At 44.6% G+C, this 27,121-nt stretch overlaps 2 protein-coding genes across 7 annotated transcripts in view; both read left to right on the forward strand.

Moving 5' to 3' along the window:
• Window positions 1-1,096: 1,096 nt before the first annotated feature.
• On the forward strand, window positions 1,097-1,636 carry LOC106588833 (uncharacterized mitochondrial protein AtMg00860-like). The gene has a single exon (XM_014178303.1). The coding sequence runs from the start codon at window positions 1,097-1,099 to the stop codon at window positions 1,634-1,636; it is 540 nt and encodes a 179-aa protein (XP_014033778.1).
• A 6,644-nt stretch (window positions 1,637-8,280) lies between these two features.
• LOC106588839 (collagen alpha-1(XVI) chain-like) overlaps window positions 8,281-27,121 on the forward strand; it is a 117,280-nt gene continuing 98,439 nt past the window's right edge. For 2 of the 6 annotated variants that reach the window (XM_045709603.1, XM_014178315.2), the window contains exons 1-2: window positions 8,281-8,635; window positions 17,735-17,846. In XM_045709603.1, coding sequence (XP_045565559.1) covers window positions 17,774-17,846 — 73 coding nt within the window. In that variant the 5' untranslated portion in view covers window positions 8,281-8,635; window positions 17,735-17,773. The remainder of the gene's footprint in view (window positions 8,636-17,734; window positions 17,847-27,121) is intronic. The other 4 variants (XM_014178312.2, XM_045709604.1, XM_014178313.2 and 1 more) reach the window with 3 other exon arrangements.

Raw genomic sequence — 27,121 nt, forward strand, 5'->3', positions numbered from 1 at the left:
CACCCTCGACAACTACTATGATTATTATTATTTGACAATGCTGGTCATTTATGAACATTTGAACATCTTGGCCATGTGCTGTTATATTCTCCACCCGGCACAGCCAGAAGAGGACTGGCCACCCCTCATAGCCTGGTTCCTCTCTAGGTTTCTTCCTAGGTTTTGGCCTTTCTAGGGAGTTTTTCCTAGCCACCGTGCTTCTACACCTGCATTGCTTGCTGTTTGGGGTTTTAGGCTGGGTTTCTGTACAGCACTTTGAGATATCAGCTGATGTAAGAAGGGCTATATAAATAAATTTGATTTGATTCTTGTGACTCACATGACCAAAAGTATCACCCTTCAGATTGGCCTCCTTCACTCTCTGGTCATTCAGTTAATGGTGTCTTCACCAAAAGAACCCCTCATCCTCAGTCATCCCTGGCTAAGTCTTCATGACCCTGCCATCTCCTGGCGGCAAGGGGAACTGCTGTCATGGTCTCCCGCCTGTTTTAAGAACTGCTTCAGTCTACCTTGTCGAGCCATCTCTATAGAAGGATCGGAGTCTGGCATTCCCAACCACATCCCACCTGTATATGTCCATTTCCTGAGTGTCTTCAGCAAGAAAAAGGCATCCATTCTGCCCCCTCATTGCCCGGAGGACTGCGCGATCGACCTCCTTCATGGGGCATCGCACCCTAAGGGTCCGATCTACCCCTTGTCCATCCCAGAGAATGAGGCTATGGACACATATATAGAAGAGGCTCTCAACATGGGATTCATCCGTCCATCCACATCTTCGGGTACATCCAGTTTATTTTTTTGTAAAAAAAAGGATGGTAGTCTCCGTCCCTGCATAGATTACCGGCCCCTCAACGACCTTACCATCAGGAGTTGCTTCCCTCTGATTCCGGCCACACTAGAACAAGATGGACAGGCTACCATCTACTCCAAACTGGACCTACGTAGTGCTTACAACCTGGTCCGTATCCGAAGTGGGGATGAGTGGAAGACAGCGTTCACCACCGCTAGGGCTCACTACGAAGACCTGGTTATGCCCTACGGTCTCACAAATGCTCCCGCAGTCTTCCAGTCCTTCATGGATTAACTTTTCCAGGACATGATCAACCAGTTCCTCATCGTGTATATTGACGATATATTGATCTACTCTCACTCCCTTGCAGAATACGTACAGCATGTGCAACAGGTCCTCCAATGGTTACAGGACCATCATCTTTATGTCAAGGCTGAGAAGAGTGCCTTTCACGTTACTACGGTAACCTTCCTAGGGTTCGAACTGACACCAGGATTGGTCAACATGGATGAAGACAAAGACATGGCCGTGCTTAACTGGCCCAAACATACCACCATAAAGGAACTACAACTTTTCCTAGGATTCTCCAACTACTACTGCTGGTTCATCCAAAACTGCAGCAGCACAACCGCTCCTCTCTCTGCTCTCACCAGTCAAATAAACTGGTACCTCCAATGGACCGACACCGCCCTTACTGCATTTGAGACCTTGAAATGCCTCTTCACCTCTGCACCCATCCTTAGGCAGCCAGATCCTACCCTTGCTTTTGTTCTGGAGGTGGATGCATCTGAGGTCTTTTCCAAGAAACTGTCACCCGCTGAGAGGAACTATGATGTCGGGAACTGAGAGCTCCTCGCCATTAAGCTGGCTATTGAAGAGTGGCGCCACTGGTTAGAGGGAGCTCATCACCTGTTCCTTGTCTTTACCGACCACCGCAATTTGGAGTACTTAAGAAGTGCTAAGAGACTCAACCCCAGACATGCTCGCTGGGCACTCTTCTTCACCCGCTTCAACTTCACTGTCAACTTCACTGGTCCCACATCGCCATGGATTTCCTCACGGATCTGCCAGACTCCTCGGGCTTCACGACTATTTTAGTTGTAGTGGACCGGTTCTCCAAGATGTGCCGACTCATCCCCCTTCCGCATCTACCTAATGTCATGGAAATGGCCGAGTGCATGTTCCAACAGATGTTTCGTCTGTATGGGATCCCGGAAGACATAGTTTTGGATTGGGGACCCCAGTTTGTCTCCAGGGTGTGGCGATCCTTCTGCGACCGACTGGGGGTCTCCGTCAGCCTATCCATCCCCAAACCAACAGACGGTGGAATGCCGGAATCAGGAAATAGGGAAGTACCTTCGCCAACACTGCACCCACCAACCACACGATTGGAGTCGCTATCTAGCCTGGGCGAATACGCACAGAACTCCCTGGTGTATTCCTCACTCCATCTCACTCCTTTTCAGTGTGTCCTCGAATACCAACCCCCCCGTGTTCCCATGGGAGACAGAGCCCGTAACTGTGCCTGCCGTTGATGAGTGGTTTCAACGGAGCCGAGCAGGTTTGGGAGACCGCACATCCATCAAGCTTCCCTCTCCCAGAAACGGTTCGCGGACCGGTTTCAACGACCTATTCCACTCTTCCACCCTGGGCAACGTGTGTGGCTCTCTACCCGGGACATCCAGCTTTGTGACCCTTGTAAAAAGTTCAGTCCCCGGCTCATTGGTCCCTTCAAAATAACACACCGCATCAATCCTGTCACCTACTGTCTCCAGTTGCCCCACCATTACCGGATATCCTCATCCTTCCATGTGTCCCTTCTCAAGCCTGTGAGGTACAGCCCTCTCCATCCTTCTGTGGCGCACCTCGGTGCACCCCCTCCTTTGACGTCGGCAGTGCACCGGCTTATTCTGTCCAAGCCCTCCTTGACTCCAAGCGCCTGGGTGGTTGCATCAACTACCTGGTGGATTGGGAGGGGTACGGACCCAAAGAACTATCCAGGGTCCCCGCCCAGGACATCCTCAACCCAGCCATGATCCTGGCTTTCCACCATAACCATCCTGACCGCCCAGCTCCACGCCCCCGGGGGAGGCCCCCTGCTCAGCTTCCTAGGCCGTCAAGTGCTGCCCGTGGAGGGGGGGGTACTGTAACGTCTGCTTCCAACTCATACCCTGAAACACCTAGATCCCCTGAATGCAGCTCACTCTCCAGATCCCAATCACCTGAATTCTAATCACCTGTTCACACACCTGTATGTCATTATCACACACTATTTAGTTCAGTTCTTTGCACCCCATCACTGTGAGGTATTGTTTATTTTGTGACATACGTCTTTCAGAGCTCTGTTTTTCCTGTGATTTACTCCTCCCGTGTATGATAGTTTTTGCCTGCCTCACTAACGACGCCTTTTGCCTATTCCCTGCCTGTACTTTAGCCTATCGGATTTCCTGTTACCTATTGCCTGATCTCCTGGACTACGTTACTAGTCTTTTCCTTGCCTGTACTGTTGCCCTTTCGGACCCCCTGTGTATGACCTTCTGCCTGCCCCTGGACCCAGCTACCTGTCTCCTCCTGTGGTCCTTTGCAATAAACACCTGCTGCGCCCTGCGCTTGAATCCAGCTAACTGTCTCCCCCTGTGTTCATTACACATCAAAGCAGCAAGATTCGGTTACTTTGAAACCTTTGTGAGTGTAATGTTCACTGTTCCTTTAAAAAAAAAAAAAAAATTAACTTTTGTTTATTATCTATTTCACTTGCTTTGGCAATGTAAACATGTTTCCCATGACAATAAAGCCCTTTGAATTGTACAAAAAAGGGGGGGGAGAGAGACAGAGAAAGAAACAAAGTGTCAGAGCGAGGCAGACGACACACAGAATGCTGTGTTCTATCCTGGAGTGCCCCCTAGAGGTGTTAACATGATGTCCTCTGATTCCCAGACAGTTTATTGGTCCAATACCATGTGACCTATAGGGACCATGAGGTCTTTACTCAGTCTCCAGCTGATAGCATTTCTTTGTTGTCTTAGGGAAACTTTTTTTGGAAATCATGGTGGCAATTGGAAAAAGCAGGATGAGCACTCAGAGGTACTATAGACTGATTAAACTTGATTGCCTATTTAATTCACTTAATTACTGTGAGTCTGGGTGAGTGTAATACCAAAGGGTCCCTCATGCGGTGGAGGGCCACTTGCAGCCATTTGAGTCTAACTGATTTAGGGTTGGAAAGGCACAGAGGAAAGTCTCCGAAATGGTACCCTATCCCCTGTATAGTACACTATATGGTCCTAGGCTATGGTCAAAAGTAGTGCACTATACGGGGAATATAGGGCCATTTAAACCTACCAAATAAATAACACACACACACATCATCTCTGATGCCAGAATGTGGTCTAGATAACCAATAAAAACAGTCTGAAAAGGAAATGATCCAAAGTTATTGTCTTAAACATGTCAGTTCCTTTTATAGCCACAGAGTCAGGGCCAAGTCCTCTGAAACCCGTTCCTAGCCCTGGATTACAGTGGGGGGAAAAGTATTTGATCCTCTGCTGATTTTGTATGTTTGCCCACTTACAAAGAAATGATCAGTCTATAATTTTAATGGTAGGTTTATTTGAACAGTGAGAGACAGAATAACAACAAAAAAATCCAGAAAAACGCATGTCAAAAATGTTATAAATTGATTTGCATTTTAATGAGGGAAATAAGTATTTGACCCCCCCTGCAAAACATGACTTAGTACTTGGTGGCAAAACCCTTGTTGGCAATCACAGAGGTCAGATGTTTCTTGTAGTTGGCCACCAAGTTTGCACACATCTCAGGAGGGATTTTGTCCCACTCCTCTTTGCAGATCTTCTCCAAGTCATTAAGGTTTCGAGGCTGACGTTTGGCAACTTGAACCTTCAACAGATTTTTCTCCCTCCACAGATTTTCTATGGGATTAAGGTCTAGAGACTGGCTAGGCCACTCCAGGACCTTAATGTGCTTCTTCTTGAGCCACTCCTTTGTTGCCTTGTCCATGTGTTTTGGGTCATTGTCATGCTGGAATATCCATCCACGACCCATATCAATGCCCTGGCTGAGGGAAGGAGGTTCTCACCCAAGATTTGACAGTACATGGCCCCGTCAAATGATGTGGTGAAGTTGTCCTGTCCCCTTAGCAGAAAAACACCCCCAAAGCATAATGTTTCCACCTCCATGTTTGACGGTGGAGATGGTGTTCTTGGGGTCATAGGCAGCATTCCTCCTCCTCCAAACACGGCGAGTTGAGCTGATGCCAAAGAGCTCCATTTTGGTCTCATCTGATCACAACATTTTCACCAGTTGTCCTCTGAATCATTCAGATGTTCATTGGCAAACTTCAGACGGGCATGTATATGTATTCTTGAGCAGGGGGACCTTGCGGGCGCTGCAGGATTTCAGTCCTTCACGGCGTAGTGTATTACCAATTGTTTTCTTGGTGACTATGGTCCCAGCTGCCTTGAGATCATTGACAAGATCCTCCCGTGTAGTTCTGGGCTGATTCCTCACCGTTCTCATGATCATTGCAACCCCACGAGGTGAGATCTTGCATGGAGCCCCAGGCCGAGGGATATTGATAGTTCTTTTGTGTTTCTTCCATTTGCGAATAATCGCACCAAATATTGTCACCTTCTCACCAAGCTGCTTGGCGATGGTCTTGTAGCCTATTCCAGCCTTGTGTAGGTCTACAATCTTGTCCCTGACATCCTTGGAGAGCTCTTTGGTCTTGGCCATGGTGGAGAGTTTGGAATCTGATTGATTGATTGCTTCTGTGGACAGGTGTCTTTTTTACATGTAACAAGCTGTGGTTAGGAGCACTCCCTTTAAGAGTGTGCTCCTAATCTCAGCTCGTTACCTGTATAAAAGACACCAGGGAGCCAGAAATCTTTCTGATTGAGAGGGGGTCAAATACTTATTTCCCTCATTAAAATGCAAATCAATTTATAACATTTTTGACATGCGTTTTTCTCTATATTTTTGTTTTTATTCTGTCTCTCACTGTTCAAATAAACCTACCATTACAATTATAGACTGATCATTTCTTTGTCAGTAGGCAAACGTACAAAATCAGCAGGGGATCAAATACTTTTTTCCCCCACTGTATATGACAACATCTATATCGTATTAGGGTTAGGGGTTAGGGAAAATAGGATTTTGAATGGGAATCAATTGTTTGGTGCCCACAAGGATGATAAAACAAATGTGTGTGTGTGTGTGTGTGTGTGTGTGTGTGTGTGTGTGTGTGTGTGTGTGTGTGTGTGTGTGTGTGTGTGTGTGTGTGTGTGTGTGTGTGTGTGTGTGTGTGTGTGTGTGTGTGTGTGTGTGTGTGTGTATGCTCACACTGTGCTCACACTTACATATCTATGTGTGATAGAGAAAGCTAAAGGGGAGAGGTTGAGGGAGAATGGAAAAAGAGAGAGAATGTGCTTAGGAAGTTAGATTTTCTTCTATCCAGGGAAAAAAAGGTGGAATAATCTGTTCTCTGGACTGCTGTATAGCTGGGTCTCAGTAGAATCTGTTCTCTGGACCGCTGTATGGCTGCGTTTCAGTAGAATCTGTTCTCTGGACCGCTGTATGGCTGGGTCTTAGTAGAATCTGTTCTCTGGACCGCTGTGTGGCTGGGTTTTAATAGAATCTGTTCTCTGGACCGCTGTATGGCGGGGTTTTAATAGAATCTGTTCTCTGGACCGCTGTATGGCTGGATCTCAGTAGAATCTGTTCTCTGGACCGCTGTATGGCTGGGTTTTAATAGAATCTGTTCTCTGGACCGCTGTATGGCTGGATCTCAGTAGAATCTGTTCTCTGGACCACTGTATGGCTGGATCTCAGTAGAATCTGTTCTCTGGACCCTGTATGGCTGGATCTCAGTAGAATCTGTTCTCTGGACCGCTGTATGGCTGGGTTTTAATAGAATCTGTTCTCTGGACCGCTGTATGGCTGGGTTTTAATAGAATCTGTACTCTGGACCGCTGTATGGCTGGGTTTTAATAGAATCTGTACTCTGGACCGCTGTATGGCTGGATCTCAGTAGAATCTGTTCTCTGGACCGCTGTATGGCTGGGTTTTAATAGAATATGTTCTCTAGTCCGCTGTATGGCTGGATCTCAGTAGAATCTGTTCTCTGGACCGCTGTATGGCTGGGTTTCAGGAGTCTACTGCTACTGAATACACATTCTCTTATCTATAATACACACTACTACTCTCCAATGTAATTGCATCTTTCTTATACATTGCTTTCCTTCTCTTTCTCTGTCTCTTTCTTTTGCTCTCTATTTATTTTCTCTCTATGTCTCTTTCTGTCTGCCTCCCTCTCTTTCTGTCTCTCTACCCTTGTTTATTTATCTCCCGCTATCCCCTTCATCTTGCCCTCTTTGTGACCCTCCATCCCTTTGTCTGCCTCCCTCTCTTTCTGTCTTTCAGTGTATCTATCCCTCTTTCACTTTCTCTCTGTCCCAATCTAGATTGTTCCACTTTGATTCTTCTCTTGTACAGAACAGTGTAGTAAGGAAACAAGCCCCTCACTATGAAGTCTACAAATAGATGTGTCTGCTTCCTGATCGATGACATTCACTGTCCGATAGTGTGGATCAGGGAAACTGGCTACATGAGATTACAGAGGCAGAGTATTCATTATGCATGTGTGTGTGCGTGTGCGTGTGCGTGTGCGCGCGTGCGTGTGTGTGTGTGTGTGTGTGTGTGTGTGTGTGTGTGTGTGTGTGTGTGTGTGTGTGTGTGTGTGTGTGTGTGTGTGTGTGTGTGTGTGTGTGTGCGTGTGTGCGTGTCCTTGTGTGCGTGCCAAGAGGTTGCCAACAACTCCCAACATAACAAGGACGCCAAGAGAACAACAAGTTACTTAATTGCATCTACTTGCCTGTTTCTTTATTTATTTATGGGATTTACAATCAATACAAATTAGATTGATATGACCATAAAGATGAGCCATTCATTGTGAATGGCCAGGTAAAGGGGCATTATATTATTTGCTGGTGATAAAACCAGTCATGGCTGCAGCTGGACTCATCTGACAATCATTCAAATGATTTAATTGAAGATTGGTGATGAAGATGATGATATAATGTATCATTTTTTAATTACAACAATAACAGAACGCACATACCTGCATGTTTTGCAGATACAATTGTTAACATTGTATATAAATTGTGTTTATAAAACAGTTGTATCTACGCCACATTACTTTGAGTGAAGAGACAGAGTAGCTTTAGGCCTAACTATAGCAATGACGGTGCCTTATCTTGTGACGGATAGTCGACCACGGCGGCAGAACGTGAGTAGTTTACAGAGATTAATCAAACGGACCCCGACTTGTGAGAGACGGAGAGAGGGAGAGCTGTACTGACTTGTATCAGGGGTGACCTGGCTGAGAGTAAAGTAGGGGGGTAAAAGGAAATAGGCAGGGAGGGGAGGGAGAGAGGGGTATGCTCGCGGCTCATTTTCCAACACTGGACCAGGTGATGTCACTACTCGTTCTAACTGGAGGATGTCCCAGAGAAAACGAGACTGGGTTGTGAGAGAGAGAGAGAGAGAGAGAGAGAGAGAATTGAATTGAGAAAGAGAGAGAGAATCAACTTTTTTCAAACAACAGCCAGCAGAAAGAGGGGAGGGGAAAGAAGTTGGACATGATCACTCCGGCAGGAACTTTTTATTTTCCCTGGTAAGAAGGCTCCAGCAGAAAAAGTATTGAAGGGAGAGAACAGTGTGGATTACAACGGGACAGCAGCAAAAGGGTTTTTACCTGCCTCAGCAGCATATAGACTACTGTAGATTTTGGATTAATGTTGTCGTAACTGCGGGGATCTAACAATAGCTGTAAGTATGGATAACCGTTTTTTATCGATTGCAGTTGCGCTGAAGAAAGTCATTTTTGTCAAAAGCGCATGTCTCACCTAGGCTACTCATAGCTCTTTACCGATAGGCCTACAATGCAAATATTGTTATCTGGTCTGCATTTCATATCTGTTTTCTACTCTTCAGTCATATGGCCTGAGGACTTGCTGTAGCTATTAGAATAGCAACATATATTTATAATTAACCATAGTCTACTAAACGTTGAGGTGTTTAGAATCTAAACAATTTAATCGGCTTGCCTTTACACTCTAGCTTTTTATGTGATTGTGTAACGAACAACTTTCTGACAGCAATTAGGCTACAAGCAACTTCACATGTTCTGACTGAAGTGGTTAACCAAGTGGGTAGCCGATTAAACTCAACTCCACGATTTACCATGGAGTTGAGCGGCGACTAGTGTGGGCGAACTGAAGCTTTTTATGTACATCTATTGATTTCAGCACTCAAAGAATATTCTTTCAAAAAAGCGTCATTGTATGTGACGTCCGGTGCTCCAGTCCGCGCACAATAGTCGCCCCTCAACCCCACCATAAATCGTGGAGTTGAGTTTAGTCGGCTACCAAGTGGGACTGTTGGCGCACGCAATATTCAATATACAGTACCCTTACAATATGAGGGGAAAGCAAAACTGAATGTAGCTGATTGTGTAGTGGCAGCTTCATCCTCGGATAGATTTGGTTGAAAAGTGCGCATAGGTCACAGCTGGCTTTCTCGTTTAGTCTAGTTTCACATGGTGGCTGCCCTTGCTTTATGCCCAAGGGATAATAAATATCTCTGCATTCAGAGACGTGTGTTTTTGAACGCCAAACTTTGATGTAACATGATAGGCCTACTACAGATACAGTATTTTAATTTGAGCCATTTTATTACAGCAGGAAAATAATCCTGCAGCAACAGGACATTTGAATTATTATGTGGATTGTGATTCATGGACATTTTTGTAGGGGTTGATACATTTTTTAAAGGGACAATCACATCTAAAATGTCAAACTGGAAAGTTCTCATGCAACAGGTTGATCAAATTAAGATCTTACATTTGTATGTTCACCAATCTCATATGGGTAACCAATTATACGCAGCTCAACCAAAATGCTGAATCTTTACAGGGATAGAATGGATTTCTATAATGTCCACTATGTTTTTTGTACTGCCTTGAAGCACCTGATTATCTGTTACTTCTAGAATTAACTCACATTGGAAGCGTGCCAGGTGTCAGCATTGAGAGATAAGAGCCTATATATTTCTCCCATATTCCAACGTGGTCTCAGAGCATTTCACATTATTCTGTACATAAATTATGTGTTACATTTTGTATGATATAAACTTCAGCCCTAGGGTTTGGGGTTAGTTCTTCAGGTCATGTGTAAGGTTAGGAGTTAGGTTAAAGGGTAGGGGAAGGGTTAGCTAAAATGGTTTAGGTTAGGGGAAAGGTTGGCTAAAAGGGTTAAGTTTAGGGGAAAGGTTAGCTAAATAATGCTAAATGCTAAATAGTTGCAAAGTAGCTCAAATGTAGTAAGTAGTTGCAAAGTTGCTAATTAGCTAAAATTATAAAGTTGTCCATGATGTGATTCGAACACACAACCTTTGGGTTGCTAGATGTTTGGGTTATATCCTTTTGATTTTGCCTTAAGTAACCTTCTATCTTATGTAACCATACCAAACGTAACATGTCATACTAATTTGAGTGGCCCCGATTTTCGTTTACTATGTTAAGTATAGTCTATGAGACCAGTCTGTATTATTCCTCTCCTGCATTGGTTGGCTGTAGTGCTTTGGCCTTTTCAAATATCAACGGTTTAGTCAATCCGCAAACCCTTCCCTTGAGGTTGAACAATGCAATGGAAAACATGTGTAAATGTGATGTCAGCCAACCTAAAAGAGTACATGTTACACATGAGTTGAAAATTAGAGACAGACCATGAGTTCTAGCAAAAATCTAGCTTATTCTGCAGGCCTAGAAGTAGAGGGGTGACGGTAGGCCCATGTGGTAGACTTCAATTACAGCAACCATTTTTACACGCACACAAACATTTTATACTTTTATGATTTTCTTTTTTAGTTTTACCCCTTTTTCTCACCAATTAGTTGTTACAATCTTGTCCCATCGCTGCAACTCCCGAACAGACTCGGGAGAGGCGAAGGTTGAGAGCCATGCGTCCTCCGAAACACAACCCTGCCAAACCGCACTACGTCTTGACACAGTGCTTGCTTAACCTGGAAGCCAGTCGCACCAATGTGTCAGAGGAAACACCGTACAACTGGCGACCGTGTTAGCGTGCAAACCCTCCCCTAACCCGGGATAACGCTGGGCCAATTGTTGGGCCACCTCATGGGTCTCCCTGTCACGGCCGGCTGCGACACGGCCCGGGTTCGAACCCGGATCTGTAGTGACGGATCAAGCACTGTAATGCAGTGCCTTAGACCGCTGCGCCTCTCGGGAGGCCTAGAAATAGGTTAAATGGCCAGAAAATATCACGTGGCCCATTATATTAGGCTATGTGTATTACTGGGCTGTAGTTTGAAGAGAGCACAGTTCGAGAGACTTGCACTTTCTCTTGAGCTACTTAATATTTATTCAGATGGAGACAAATATGAGCGATCAATATTTATTTCTAGGCAGTGACGTAAACTATAACCTAATCTTATTTAGGAAGCACATTTCCTTGGAAAGATAACTGCCCAGTGCCCATGCATAGGCTATAGCCTACTCTATTTAATTGATACCACACACGCCTGATCTCACTGGCTTAAATGGCTAATGAACTTGAAGCAGCAAGAATGATGAGAGCGATACTTGCACTTTCTCTAGAGCTACGTTTTGCGAATAGTATACAGCCTACCTTTTAGGAGGATGATTAGCATGTAGGATATAGCCTACCTTTTAGGAGGACGATTAGCATGTAGGATATAGCCTACCTTTTAGGAGGATCATTAGCATGTAGGATATAGCCTACCTTTTAGGAGGATGATTAGCATGTAGGATATAGCCTACCTTTTAGGAGGATGATTAGCATGTAGTATATAGCCTACCTTTTAGGAGGATGATTAGCATGTAGGATATAGCCTACCTTTTAGGAGGACGATTAGCATGTAGAATATAGCCTACCTTTTAGGAGGACGATTAGCATGTAGGATATAGCCTACCTTTTAGGAGGACGATTAGCATGTAGGATATAGCCTACCTTTTAGGAGGATGATTAGCATGTAGGATATAGCCTACCTTTTAGGAGGATCATTAGCATGTATGATATAGTCTACCTTTTAGGAGGATGATTAGCATGTAGGATATAGCCTACCTTTTAGGAGGATGATTAGCATGTAGGATATAGCCTACCTTTTAGGAGGATGATTAGCATGTAGGATATATAGCCTACCTTTTAGGAGGATGATTAGCATGTAGGATATATAGCCTACCTTTTAGGAGGATGATTAGCATGTAGGATATAGCCTATCTTTAAGGAGGACAATTTGCAGGCAGAGACAAATAAATGGGTCATCAATATTTATTGAAAGGAAAACATGTTGGTCCAGTGCTACAGACGGCTATATCGGTCCGCTAATAGGACTAGTGAAGGCCCAGTGCACTGCTTTTGTGAAGAAATTAGTTTTATATAATATATTTTTTATTCAGATTTTTCAGGGAGGGGGGGTTCCAGGACCCTCAGCACCCCTACTTCCCATGGCCTCCACTTCTTTACATGATCAATATTTATTTGCAGACACGTAGTAAACTATAGTCTAATAACATTTTATTTCATTGCCTTGGAAAGATCACTGCCACGTGATTGTCAGCCAGTGCATAGGCAGCCTACTCTATTTCATTAAGACCACATATATAGGTACTAGGCGCACTTGACCTCACACACCCAACTAGGAGAGAAAAGGTAGGCTACTTAACTTGAAGCAGTGAATTCTGAGTGTGTGTGAATAATGCAGCAAAGATGTCCCTTTAATGCAGTAGACTAAGGCATATAAAGCAGAAAGATGACCATTTCCAAATAATTTGCTGGACAACAAAAATGTTTTTTTATCCCAAAGTTGACTGTCTGAACAACAATCCAACAGCAGTATGAAAAATGCCAACTGTGCTGCAATGATCTCTGTCGGGACCCGTAGATATGTCTATCTTCCCTGTGGCTCAGTTGGTAGAGCATGGTGTTTGCAACGCCAGCATGGTGTGTGCAATGCCAGGGTTGTGGGTTCGATTCCCACGGGGGGCCAGTACAAAAAAAAAAAAATGCATGAAATAAAACATAATGTATGAAATGTATGCATTCACTACTGTAAGTTGCTCTGGATAAGAGTGTCTGCTAAATGACTAAAATATAAAAATAATGTAAAATGTATGTTTGTTAGACTATGCAAAGGCTGCAAAATTCTCAAAACAATTGTTCACAAAATCCTTGCAGTTCAAAGTGCAATTTAAGACAGAATGTGATATTTACAGAGCATTTCCCTGACCCAATAGTTACTTGATAGAACTATTAAAGATGCACTGTCGAATGTTTGTATAATTTCAGCCAGTCGAAAGTAGTGCTTGAGAGCCGAAAGTGGTCCCTGAAAATTGTGTACTATGTCACATATGTGCATCAAGTCATTGCTCTCTCTTGCTCTGCTGTGTCCATTGAGCCGTTGGGCCCGCCCTGCACCTCATTGGATAACGGTGGGCAGGCTTTTACTAGCAATCACTCAAATGACGAGGGCTGAAGCTCATTGGCTGAATCTCAAATTACTAGGGCTAGTGCACGTGGGGGAAAATGTAGCGAAAATGGCGCTGCACAGTAATTCTGCTCATAGATTATGCATGTATGAACTGCACATTAACATATCCAGACCTAAGCGGGAAGTTTAAAAAACACTTACTAGTTGTCAAAGTACCGTTCAATCTCTTTAAACTGTAACTGTAAGGCAATGTTCCTTCTGCTTTGGCTTCTCATTATGAACACTCATGATAACTTCACTTTTTGAACGCAGCCCAGAGGAGATATAGTAACGACTTGTCACTGTTTATTAAATTACTCATCCTTTGAATACTGTCTCTATTTGAATTTGTTCCAATCTTGGCTTAACCTGGGTCAGTGAATATTTGGAGAGACTACTTTAGCCTAAGGACATACATTATATTTAGTTACTCTGTCTGCCTTCATTCCATGTCCCATGTTGCAACAGGTCTGAACCACATGAATGCTTAGCCTATTAAGCACAGACTGGGTTGAATGAGGTCCAAGTGTGTGTTTGTGTGTGTGTTGGGGAGGCAGTTGTGTGTGTGTATGTGTGTGTTGGTCTTAGCCTTTAGGGACCTGACCCTACAGAATGGATTTGAGGTTGTTTTCATAGCACAGCACCAAGTCCACTCCTCAGTGTCTGAGAGGGATAAGTCCTGTGATTGGGCAGTCACTCAGTGAGGTGGGCATGTGACCGAAGACCTTCCAAGAGTAGCTGCAGTTTACACACAGCAGACGCATAGACACAGACACACACTAATGCACTTGTCACACACATCCTATACCAACAGTACAACATCATTATACAGCACCTGTATTGATGTTATTACACACAAATTATATATTGTAATATTATATTAAATGTTACTCAATGGTTAAGGTTGACACTCACCAGTCGTGTGTGTGTGTGTGTGGGGGTGGTGTGTCTGTCCGTCAGTCTGTCTGAGTGTGTCTTAGGTGACTTTCAAAGCTGTCTTTTTCCCCTCCTCTCCTGTTGTCCTGTGTTTCCTCCACAGACAGAGAGCCAGTCCCTCCTGAACAGCTAATACAGCCTTTATCTGTTATAGCCAGCTGTTAGAACATACTCTGAGAGAAGAAAGAAAGAGATCTGTTGGGGCGGTAAACGAATTGGAGTGGGTCCAGGGTGTCTGGGATAATGGTGTTGATGTGAGATAACTTGGGATGTGCTCATACTTTTTCATTTTTATGAATAGATCTATCCTGAATAGGCTATCCCGTTGACATCAATGCTTTATGTCTGACAAAAGTTAGAGTTATGCAGGCGGTTGGATGGGTCTCAAGTTGGCCCTAAATTATCAGGAATAGACATATATTATGTTCTTTCATCGCCTTGCAGCTAGTTAGTTCTTCTCTGGAGGACTCAGACTCTTCTCCTACATGACCCCACCTAGGGTTCTGGTCAAGACTAGTGCACTGTATGGGGAACTCGAGGGTGTCTTTTGAGATGTAGGTAGTCTAAATCAAGACAGATTGGAATTCAAAACAGAGTCATACTATGACCCAGGGGTTTGTGGGTAATTCCTTGTCCTGGATAGGTGGGTAAAGACTCCCAGTCTGTGTTTCTGTCTGTCTTCAGGGGTTTGCTGTACCTGGAAACATAGGAGTGGTATGTGTGTGTAAGTAATCGTTACTGAGGCTGCCTGTGTCTGTCAGGGGACAAGCTACACTTTCAAAATCGTTATAACTGATCTTCTCCAGCTGAGCCTAAAGGGCAATATAGTTGATGTGTTAGAAAGGCACAAGTGTGTGTGTGTGTGTGTGTTTGTGTGTGCTGTTGTCAGGCCACATGTGACCATCTGGCGCTGGTGGTTGGCTGTAACGCTGTCGTGGCTCCAGTGAAATACTCCCCAGATGTACACTAAGTTGTTTGTGTGTTTTTGCCTTTCTGCATTTCTTCTTCTTCTTCTTTGTACTTTCATGCGTGTATAGCGTTTGTTTATGCAGGTTTATTTTTATGAGTCTGTGCTTGTGTGTGTGTGTGTGTGTGTGTGTGTGTGTGTGTGTGTGTGTGTGTGTGTGTGTGTGTGTGTGTGTGTGTTTTGGTGTGTGTCAGTATCCAGTCACAGCTGGTCAGGTCCAGATGGACACTATAATGAGGATCATCAGACTACATTGAGTGACATTTCTCCCATATGAATACTAGCCGTCAGTTAGCTAATTAATATACATATACTGTACCTAATCACCTTTTCAACCTCATCTTTAACACATCAGCTCTTAGCTATTATGATAATCAGGACAGTTTTTATATATATATTTACATTTTTTCTTCTATTTTACCCACTTTTTCTCCCCAATTTTTTGTGATATCCAATTGCGATCCAATTTCGATCTTGTCTCATCGCTGCGACTCCCCAACGCGTCCTCTGAAACTTGACCTGCCAAACCACGCTCAAGTGACGCCTGTAGTGACGCCTCAAGCACTGTGATGCAGTGCCTTAGACCGCTGCACCACTCAGGAGGCCCCCAAGGACAGTTTTCTATGAATATGGTAGCTCATTTTGGCTCGATGTGGGATTCAAACCTGCAACACTGTTGGTTCAACACCAATACAACTAATTCCTGCAACACTGTTGTTTCAACACCAATACAACTAGTTCCTGCAGCACTGTTGGTTCAAAACCAATACAACCAGTTCCTGCAACACTATTGGTTCAAAACCAATACAACCAGTTTCTGCAACACTGTTGGTTCAACGCCAATACAACTAGTTCCTGCAGCACTGTTGTTTCAACACCAATACAACTAATTCCTGCAACACTGTTGTTTCAACACCAATACAACTAATTCCTGCAACACTGTTGTTTCAACACCAATACAACTAGTTCCTGCAGCACTGTTGGTTCAACACCAATACAACTAGTTCCTGCAACACTGTTGTTTCAACACCAATACCACTAGTTCCTGCAACACTGTTGGTTCAACACCAATACAACTAGTTCCTGCAGCACTGTTGTTTCAACACCAATACAACTAGTTCCTGCAGCACTGTTGTTTCAACACCAATACAACTAATTCCTGCAACACTGTTGGTTCAACACCAATACAACTAGTTCCTGCAGCACTGTTGGTTCAACACCAATACAACTAGTTCCTGCAGCACTGTTGGTTCAACACCAATACAACTAGTTCCTGCAGCACTGTTGGTTCAACACCAACACAACTAGTTCCTGCAGCACTGTTGTTTCAACACCAATACAACTAGTTCCTGCAGCACTGTTGGTTCAACACCAATACAACTAATTCCTGCAGCCCTGTTGTTTCAACACCAAGACAACTAGTTCCTGCAACACTGTTGGTTCAACACCAATACAACTAATTCCTGCAACACTGTTGGTTCAACACCAATACACAACTTCCTGCAGCACTGTTGGTTCAACACCAATACAACTAGTTCCTGCAGCACTGTTGGTTCAACACCAATACAACTAGTTCCTGCAGCACTGTTGTTTCAACACCAATACAACTAGTTCCTGCAGCACTGTTGTTTCAACACCAATACAACTAGTTCCTGCAGCACTGTTGGTTCAATACCAATACAACTAATTCCTGCAACACTGTTGGTTCTAATTTTCAGAGTACAAACTCAACGGACACTATGAAAGCTTAACCAAGTTTATTCTTCCCAGAGGATCAATACAGCTGCATTTGACAACAACATTGTTCACACAAGCACTGATATTTAACCCTTTCTCCTATGCAGTCTCCTCCTACACATCTGAACAAACATTGTATCTTTATTGCTAGGCAGGAAACTAAGTGATACAGGCCATAAACTTTTCTTTCTCCCTTAACGTGACCTGACCTCGACACCCTTCATCACTAATCCATGGTTTTCTCCCCTTATCAATGCCTGCCACGTGATCGCTTCCCTACACTCAGTACATTCCAAGATGAATTGCACCCACTATATACTTTCCTCCTACAGGTAAACATTAACCTCTGGTGTAGCCCCTCGGCTATGGCACCCCTCATTTCTCTATTACAACTAATGATGAATAACATTTAAAGTTCAGAAATCCAAACCTATTCCCTGCAACACTGGTGGTTCAACACCAATACAACCAGCTGACTTAATATTAGTTGAGTGTAAGTGGTTGTGTGGTCTCTCTGTGTGTACTGCCTGTTTCTTACAATGTGCTCTCATATCAAGTACTGTCATTTTTTATGTTGACTCTCTCCCTCTCCACCTCCCTTTCCTCTATATCTCTCTCCATCTCCTCTCTCCCTCCTTCCAACCTCATATCCATTCCTCCCCTTGTTTCTCTCTCTCTCGCTTTCTCTCTCTCTCACCCTCTCCCTCCCTCTCTCCCAGGTAGCAGTCGAGGTGTGTGTGTATCCAGAGGAGTGCGTCATGAGAAATCTCCGCTTCCTGGTTCTGCTCTCCCTCAGCCTCTGGTCATGTGACCTGGGAGCATCATCCAAAGGTGAGTCTATTTTTATCCCCACAGTAGAATCTGGTATACGGTCATATACGATGTGTTCCAAATCATTGCTTTTGCCAGGAATTGAATGTATTATCTACTTCACATGTCTGCTGCCTTCACTTCAGAATTTTACTTCAAATGGGTGGGTGGGTAGATGGGTGCAAGTGTGTGTGTGACCACGCCTGAGTGTGTGTGGTTGAGGTTGGTAGCTGTCTGGTCTAGCTGTGGTAGAAAGGCCATGTGTTTTCAGTATGTTGTACCCATTCATTACATGTGTGTGTGTGTGCGTGCGTGCGTGTGTGTGTGTGTGTGTATCTGTGTATCTGTATGCGTGTGTGTTTGTCTATGTCAGGAGCTGTCGCGACTCCGGTGTGGTCTTGTTGTGTTTTTATGATCTGTCAGATTCCCTCTTCAGCATCTCTTCCCTCCATAATATTCCTCCTGGGTCAATACCTCCGGAACATCTGCAGCTCAGAGGGGATAGGCTCCCGGGAGAGCCCAGCCAGAGTGCTTCATCTGGAGCTGAGCCAGTTTGCTGTTCCTCTGAGACCCTGGTGGTGGGTGGAAGGAAACACTTTGAAATAAGTGAAGTGTTTGAATACCCAATCAGCTTCCTGCTCTCCCTCTGTCCCGTCTCAAACTCCAGAAGTGGCTAGTAATGTGCTAACATCAGCGGGAGGTTGAGACAGAATAAAGAACGGGCCATCAAAGCAGATGTTCCAGTTTTCAACTCAGAACTTTATTGGTGGAAAATGTGTGTGTGGTGGTGGTGGGGGGGGGTCCTGTGTATTCATGTGTGTGTATAGTGAGTGAGACTGAGGATGTTGAGAGTGGGAAAACAGTCTTTAAGGGAAACATTGTGACCTCATCTTTAAGTATGGCTTAGTGTTAGTAGTGAGTTTCAGGTCTAAAGTGATACATGTTTCCACTCCTCCCCTCCTCCCCTCATTTATCTCTGGAAAAAAACATCTGGAATGTTCTCTTCTTTCTTTCTCTCTCTTCGCTTGCTTTCCCTCTCTCTTATCGCTCTTTCCTCCAATTTTTCATGTTCTCTCCCTGTGTATATCAGTGTCTCTCTCCTCTTTCTCATCTCTCTCTTTCTCATTCTCCCTAGCCCTTGTACTACATCTAATTGTCTTTCTATCACATCATTACCTACATTACCCAGCGTGCCCTTCTCCACCTACAATGCACTCTATTAAGTGGTTCCAGCAGTGCTACTGGCAGAACCAATCTTCTCCTTGATCCCACTGATCCCCTTATCAAGAGTGTGTGTGTGTGTGTGTGTGTGTGTGTGTGTGTGTGTGTGTGTGTGTGTGTGTGTGTGTGTGTGTGTGTGTGTGTGTGTGTGTGTGTGTGTGTGTGTGTGTGTGTGTGTGTGTGTGTGTGTTTATGCATATATGTGTAAACACACACTGATCTACAGCCCAGTCCAATTACAGTGGAATGCCACTTTATAAAGCAGACAATTCCCATAATCCTCTCCTGCTTCTTCCTCCTTCTCCCCGTTGCTCCGAGCACCCTTCTGACCCTGTCCCTAATAAAACCATGCTGCCAAGCTCTAGGGAACAGTGAACATAAACAACAACAGAAAAGCCTGCAAAATGGATCACAGCCACAACAATGACTGCTGCAGTGCAGACTGACAGACAGACAGACAGACAGACAGACAGACAGACAGACAGACAGACAGACAGACAGACAGACAGACAGACAGACAGACAGACAGACAGACAGACAGACAGACAGACAGACAGACAGACAGACAGACAGACAGGGTCCATGAGGTTTGGAACGGTTGGAGGATCTAGAGTTCTAACGGTATGAGGTGGGTTACATAGTCCTTTCGTTGCCTGCAACTTTCTGGTAACTTTTCCAAAAATGCCCAGGCATTCTTGCTTATTCTGTCCTATCATCCTCCCTCCCTCTCCTCCCTTTCCCTCCCTCTCTTCCTCCACCCTCTCTTCTTCCTCTCTCTCCTATCATCCTCCCTCCTCCTCCTCTCTTTCCCTCCCTCTCTTCCTTCTCCCTCTGTTCTTCCACTCTCTCCTATCATCCTCCCTTCTCCTTCTCTCTCCCTCCCTCTCTTCCTCCTCCCTCTCTTCTTCCTCTCTCTCTTATCCTCCCTCTCTTCCTCCTCCCTCTCTTCTTCCTCCCTCTCTTCCTCCTCCCTCTCTTCCTCCTCCCTCTCTTCTTCCTCTCTCTCCTATCATCCTCCCTTCCCTTCCTCCCCCCCTCTCTTCCCATTCATCATCCCACTATCCTTCCTCCATCTTCCCCTTCTCCCTTTCTCTCCCCTCCCTCTTCCTCCCCTCTCCCCCCTTCTTTCTCATCACTCTGTCACTCCCTCCCCGCCCCCCCTCCCGGTCTTGACGTTTTTTTTACTCTGACAGGTCTTCATCTTAATTCTGCCTCTAAGTGCCAGTATAAAAGTCATACGGGGGTAGGAGGGGGTAGGATAGGGGTGTAGAGTGAGGGGATATGCTGAGAAGAAAGCACTTTTTAAGGAGGGAGTGAAGTGTCTCTTGACTTCAAACAGCCCATGTTGAGTGGCAATAAAAGATGAAGTCTGTGTGTTTCTGGGAACTTTTTGAAAGGCAGTTTTTGTTCTTTGTGAGAGAGCTTGCTGAGTATGCAGGGGAGGTAAGGGGTTAGAGGGGGAGGTAGGGAGGAGAGACTACCTCATGGGGTGTTTCTGATGTGTTGAGAAACTGATTAGAGAGCTGCTGCTATACGTTCTCCTCTACACTCCAACTTCACCTTGACACTCTACAGTCAGCATTGACAGTTGTAATCTGCCATTATCTTTTGTTTTGTGTAAGTTACTATACAAATATACTATATGTACGTATTTCATCCTAATACATCTGGATATAGGCCTGTATCTGTGTACCAGGGCCATATTCATTAGGGTTAGGATTAGAGTCATATTCATTATGGTTAGGTTTAGGGTTAGGGTCATATTCATTAGGGTTAGCGTCATATTCATTAGGGTTAGGGTTATAGTCATTAGGGTTAGGGTAATATTCATTAGGGTTAGGATCAAATTCATTAGGGTTAGGGTCATATTCATTAGAGTTAGGTTTAGGGTCATATTCATTAGGGTTAGGTTTAGGGTCATATTCATTAGGTTTAGGGTCAGGGTCATATTCATTAAGGTTAGGGTCATATTCATTAGGGTTAGGTTTAGGGTCATATTCATTAGGGTTGGGTTTAGGGTCATATTCATTAGGGTTAGGTTTAGGGTTTGGGTCATATTCATTAGGGTTAAAGTCTTATTCATTAGGGTTAGGGTCATATTCATTAGGGTCATATTCATTGGGGTTAGGGTCATATTCATTAGGGTTAGGGTTAGGATCATATTAATTAGGGTTAGGGTCAAATTCATTAGGGTTACAGGCTGACTACACTGCTCACATGTGCGAGCGTTGCAAAATAAATTTAGAAATCTATATTATTCAATTGTTGCACCCACACTGCTCGTGCGCGCCAACGAGCGTCTGCGTTGCCAAGGGCTAAAATAGAAGTCCATTCTTTTTGTGACCCAGATCGTGCTGCAAGTCCTGCCTCTCCCATCTCCTCATTGGTTTATAGAAGCAGGTACCCACGTGCCATCTCGTCATTGGTTATATCCACATGAGTGACTGAAAGGAGAACGAGGTTGGTGGTGGTAATGCACCTAATTTATGAAAGTTGCCAATCGCAATATAAAGTCCAGAGAAGAAAAGGCCTGGAAGGAGGAGAGATGACTAGAAACGATTCGGTTGACCGTTTTATGTGTAGATTATTTGGCGGAGTAGAGGACCTTGTGCATTTTTTTTTTAAATATTTTTTTCCTATGATGTTCCCTAATAAAAATGACCTTGATGAACCTGAATCTGATTCATCTCTAGTTTCATTCATCCCTATAGAGTACCACAGTATTGGTCACAATACCCATAACACCTAGCGGTCAAACAGGGAAATGGTTCCAATAATTTTTCCACTATACATTTTTTCCATGGGATTTTAGAAACACTGTTTCGTGTAGGCTTACGTGTTTATTACTGTGTAAATCTCTCTAGGACACGGTGACTTTTATCAATATATTCACCTGTGTTTACCCCCCAAAATGAAATTATAATTAGCTGCTTATGTGGCTATCAGAAAGAACTACAAATTCCATGATTATCTGGATGAGACTTCAGAATCAAGGCAAAGGTAAGAATCTCTGGACTAACTATCTAATGTTAGCTAAATGTAGTAATGAATAAATTAGCTACATTTCTTTAATGGGCAATTATGTGAACTGACTTGTGCAAGTTTTAAATTGACACAATACCTGTTAGCAAAGGTCTCAGCTAGAGATGGCGTGCAGGAGCTTGCAGGGATTTGTAGTTTGCATGAATTCTACTTCGACGCTAATTATCATTTTTGAATCTGAGAGTAAATAGAACCGAATATATTGAAAAAAAAGTCACCTTGTCTGAGAGAGACTTACATGGTTATCAAAATGTCACGCCAGGGTAAGCCTACATGAAACAAACCCCTTAAAATCCCCTTTGGGAAAAAATGATTGGAACCATTTCATTTTTTGACCGCTAGGTTTTATGGGTATTATGACACCTCCACTATGGGGCTCTATTGGGTTGACATATTCATTCTAATAAATAGTAGGTTCATGAGTTAATTCATTTCAATTGGCCCAGCTACTGATCAATAGAGTGAACAAATAGAATGATAGAAGTTAAAAGCTCTTGATTTAGCCTCTTAGTCTGCTACTCTTTCCTGGGTGAGAATATAACTCAGACCCTCAGGCTAGCAACTCACTCTCACTCTGTCACACACAGACACACACACACACACACACACACACAGCACTCTATCTGTGTGTTACTCTTCCCAATCTAATTGGATCCAGTCACTCTGTTTTACTCCAGCACTAAATTGGTTTCGATTTAACAACCTGGCCAACAGTCTCAACCCTGAAGTGGAGCAGTTTGTGTGTGTGTGTGTGTGTGTGTGTGTGTGTGTGTGTGTGTGTGTGTGTGTGTGTGTGTGTGTGTGTGTGTGTGTGTGTGTGTGTGTGTGTGTGTGTGTGTGTGTGTGTTTGGTTTTATTATCCTTGTGGGGACCAGAAGTCATCACAAGGATAGTAAAACGAGGACAATTCGGACAAGTGGGGACATTTTGCAGGTCCCAACAATGAAAAAGGCTATTTTAGGCTTAGGGGTTCAAATCAAATTTTATTGGTTACATACACATGGTTAGCAGATGTTAATGCGAGTGCAGCGAAATGCTTGTGCTTCTAGTTCCGACCGTGCAGTAATATCTAACAAGTAATCTAACAATTTCACAACAACTACCTTATACACACAAGTGTAAAGGAATGAATAAGAATATGTACATATAAATATATGGATGAGCGATGGCCGTGCGGCATAGGCAAGATGCAGTAGATGGTATAGAGTACAGTATATACATGAGTAATGAGTAACAGATGAGTAATGTAGGATATGTAAACACAAAGTGGCATTGTTTAAAGTGACTAGTGATACATTTATTACATCCAATTTTTAATAAAGTGGTTAGAGATTTGAGTCAGTATGTTGGCAGCAGCCACTCAATGTTAGTGATGGCTGTTTAACAGTCTGATGGCCTTGAGATTGAAGCTGTTTTTCAGTGTCTCGATCCCATCTTTGATGCACCTGTACTGACCTCGCCTTCTGGATGATAGCGGGGTGAACAGGCAGTGGCTCGGGTGGTTGTTGTCCTTGATGATCTTTTTGGCCTTCCTGTGACATCGGGTAGTGTAGGTGTCCTGGAGGGCAGGTAGTTTGTCCCCGGTGATGCGTTGTGCACACCTCACTACCCTCTGGAGAGCCTTACAGTTGTGTGTGGAGCAGTTGCCGTACCAGGCGGTGATACAGCCCGACAGGATGCTCTTGATTGTGCATCTGTAAAAGTTTGTGAGTGGTTTCGGTGACAAGCCAAATTTCTTCAGCCTCCTGAGGTTGAAGAGGCGCTGTTGTGCCTTCTTCACCACGCTGTCTGTGTGGGTGGACCATTTCAGGTTGTCCGTGATGTGTCTGCCGAGGGAACTTAAAACTTTCCACTTTCTCCACTACTGTCCCGTCAATGTGGATAGGGGGGTGCTCCCTATACTGTTTCCTGAAGTCCACGATCATCTCCTTTGTTTTGTTGACGTTGAGTGTGAGGTTATTTTCCTGACACCACACTCCGAGGGCCCTCACCTCCTCCCTGTAGGCCATCTTGTTGTTGTTGGTAATCAAGCCTACCACTGTAGTGTCGTCTGCAAACTTGATGATTGAGTTGGAGGCGTGCATGGCCATGCAGTCATGGGTGAACAGGGAGTACAGGAGAGGGCTGAGAATGCACCCTTGTGGGGCCCCAGTGTTGAGGATCAGCGGGGTGGAGATGTTGTTTCCTACCCTCACCACCTGGGGGCGGTCCGTCAAAGTCCAGGACCCAGTTGCACAGGGTGGGGTCGAGACCCAGGGTCTCAAGCTTAATGATGAGTTTGGAGGGTACTATGGTGTTAAATGCTGAGCTGTTATCGATGAACAGCATTCTTACATAGGTATTCCTCTTGTCCAGATGGGTTAGGGCAGTGTGCAGTGTGATTGCGATTGCGTCGTCTGTGGACCTATTGGGGCGGTAAGCAAATTGGAGTGGGTCTAGGGTGTCAGGTAGGGTGGAGGTGATATGGTCCTTGACTAGTCTCTCAAAGCACTTCATGAGGACGGAAGTGAGTGCTACGGGGCGATAGTCATTTAGCTCCGTTACCTTAGCTTTCTTGGGAACAGGAACAATGGTGGCACTCTTGAAGCATGTGGGAACAGCAGACTGGTATAGGGATTGATTGAATATGTCCGTAAACACACCAGCCAGCTGGTCTGCGCATGCTCTGAGTACGCGGCTAGGGATGCCGTCTGGGCCAGCAGCCTTGCGAGGGTTAACACGTTTAAATGTTTTACTCACGTTGGCTGCGGTGAAGGAGAGCCCGCAGGTTTTGCTAGCGGGCCGTGTCAGTGGCACTGTATTGTCCTCAAAGCGAGCAAAGAAGTTGTTTAGTTTGTTTGGGAGCAAGACGTCGGTGTCTGCGACGGGGCTGGTTTTCTTTTTGTAATCCGTGATTGTCTGTAGACCCTGCCACACACGTCTCGTGTCTGAGCCGTTGAATTGCGACTCCACTTTGTCTCTATACTGACGCTTGTTTGCCTTGCGGAGGGAATAGCTACACTGTTTGTATTCGGTCATGTTTCCCGTCGCCTTGCCATGATTAAAAGCAGTGGTTCTTGCTTTCATTTTTGCGCTAATGCTGCCATCAATCCACGGTTTCTGGTTGGGGAAGGTTTTAATAGTCACTGTGGGTACCACATCACCGATGCACTTGCTAATAAACTCGCTCACCGAATCAGCGTATACATCAATGTTGTTGTCTGAGGCTATCCTTTAGGTTTAGGGTTAGGGTTACTATTAAGTTTAGGGAAGGGTTTAGTGTTGGGGTTTGGGGTTAGGGTTAGGGTTATGATTAGTGTTAAGGTGTTAAGGTTAGGGGTTAGGTTAAGGGTAATGGTTAGATTTAAGGGTTAGGTGTTAGGGAAAATAGGATTTTGAATGGGAATCAATTGTTTGGTTCCCACAATGATACTAAAAGAAACATCTGCACTGCACACCAGGGTCATGGACTTAGTAATACTGTATGTGTGTCCTCCTAGCTGCAGTGTGTGTGTGTGTGTGTGCGTGTGTGTGTGTGTGTGTGTGTGTGTGTGTGTGTGTGTGTGTGTGTGTGTGTGTGTGTGTGTGTGTGTGTGTGTGTGTGTGTGTGTGTGTGTGTGTGTGTGTGTGTGTGTGTGTGTGTCAGAGTGGATTTATTGGACAATCTCCAGGCATATCAATCTCCAGGCTTGTACAGTCCTTTAGGTTTTAAAGTTCTAACACACTGGTAGGACTGGAGACAGTGGTGGTCACCAGCCCTAGTCCTGGAGAGCTAGGAAAACAGCCCATCCCATCAGTATTCTCATCAAGACCTTGATTAGTAGAATTAGGGTTCTGTGACCCACTTTGTTCCTGGTGTCTGTCCCAAATAGCCCCCTATTCCTCATATAGTCCACAACTTTTGACCGGGACCCATGTACAGGTAGTGGACTATATGGAAGAGGGTGCCATTTGGGACAGACCCCAGGAACAAAGTGGGTCACACCTGAGCCTGAACTATGCTACTGAACCCCTACCTGAGCCTGAACATGTACCCAGGGCTCACAATGTAGTGAGGGCTCACAATATGACAGATTCACAATATGACAGCAAACACATTTCTCCTTGACATCTGCTAACGGGGTGAGGCTGTATCCATCAATTGTGTGTGTGTGACATGTGTCTCTTTCTCTCTCTCTCTCTCTCTCTCTCTCTCTCCCTCCCTCCCCGTCCCTTTCTCTCTCCCTCCCCCTCCCTTTCTCTCTCCCTCCCCCCTCCCTTTCTCTCTCTGAAATTATTTCAACATTTTTTTTTTTTTACTTTTACCTCTTTTTCCCCCAATTTTGTGGTATCAAATTGGTAGTTACAGTCTTGTCTCATCGCTGCAACTCCCGCATGGACTCGGGTGAGCCGAAGGTCGAGAGCCGTGCGTCCTCCGAAACACAACCCAGCCAAGCTGTAACTGCTTCTTGACACAAGGCCCACTTATCCCGGAAGCCAGCCACACCAATGTGTCGGAGGAAATACCGTACACCTGGCAACCGTGTCAGCATGCACTACGCCCGGCCCGCCAAAGGAGTAGCTCGATCGTGATGGAACAAGAACATCCCTGCCGGCCAAACCCTCCTCTAACCCGGACGACGCTGGGCCAATTGTGCGCCGCCCCATGGGTCTTCCGGTCGCAGGTGGCTGCGACAGAGCCTGGACGCGAATCAAATCAAATCAAATCAAATTTTATTGGTCACATATACATGGTTAGCAGATGTTAATGCGAGTGTAGCGAAATGCTTGTGCTTCTAGTTCCGACCATGCAGTAATATCTAACAAGTAATCTAACAATTCAACAACAACTACCTTTTACACACAAGTGTAAAGGAATGAATAAGAATATGTACATGTAAATATATGGATGGGAATCAGGATCTCTAGTGGCACAGCTAGCACTGCGGTCCAGCGCCTTAGACCACTTAGCCACTCAGGAGGCCTCAAGGGGCTTTATTGTTTACATTGTTTGTTTACATTGCCAAAGCAAGTGAAATGGATAAACAAAAGTGAAATAAACAATAAAAAGTGAA

Source organism: Salmo salar, chromosome ssa27 (genome assembly GCF_905237065.1).
Source record: "Salmo salar chromosome ssa27, Ssal_v3.1, whole genome shotgun sequence".
NCBI lineage: Eukaryota > Metazoa > Chordata > Actinopteri > Salmoniformes > Salmonidae > Salmo > Salmo salar.

Bases quoted from the DNA above. Each gene is read 5' to 3' on its own strand.
- LOC106588833 (XM_014178303.1), top strand. From the start codon at position 1,097: ATGATCAACCAGTTCCTCATCGTGTATATTGACGATATATTGATCTAC.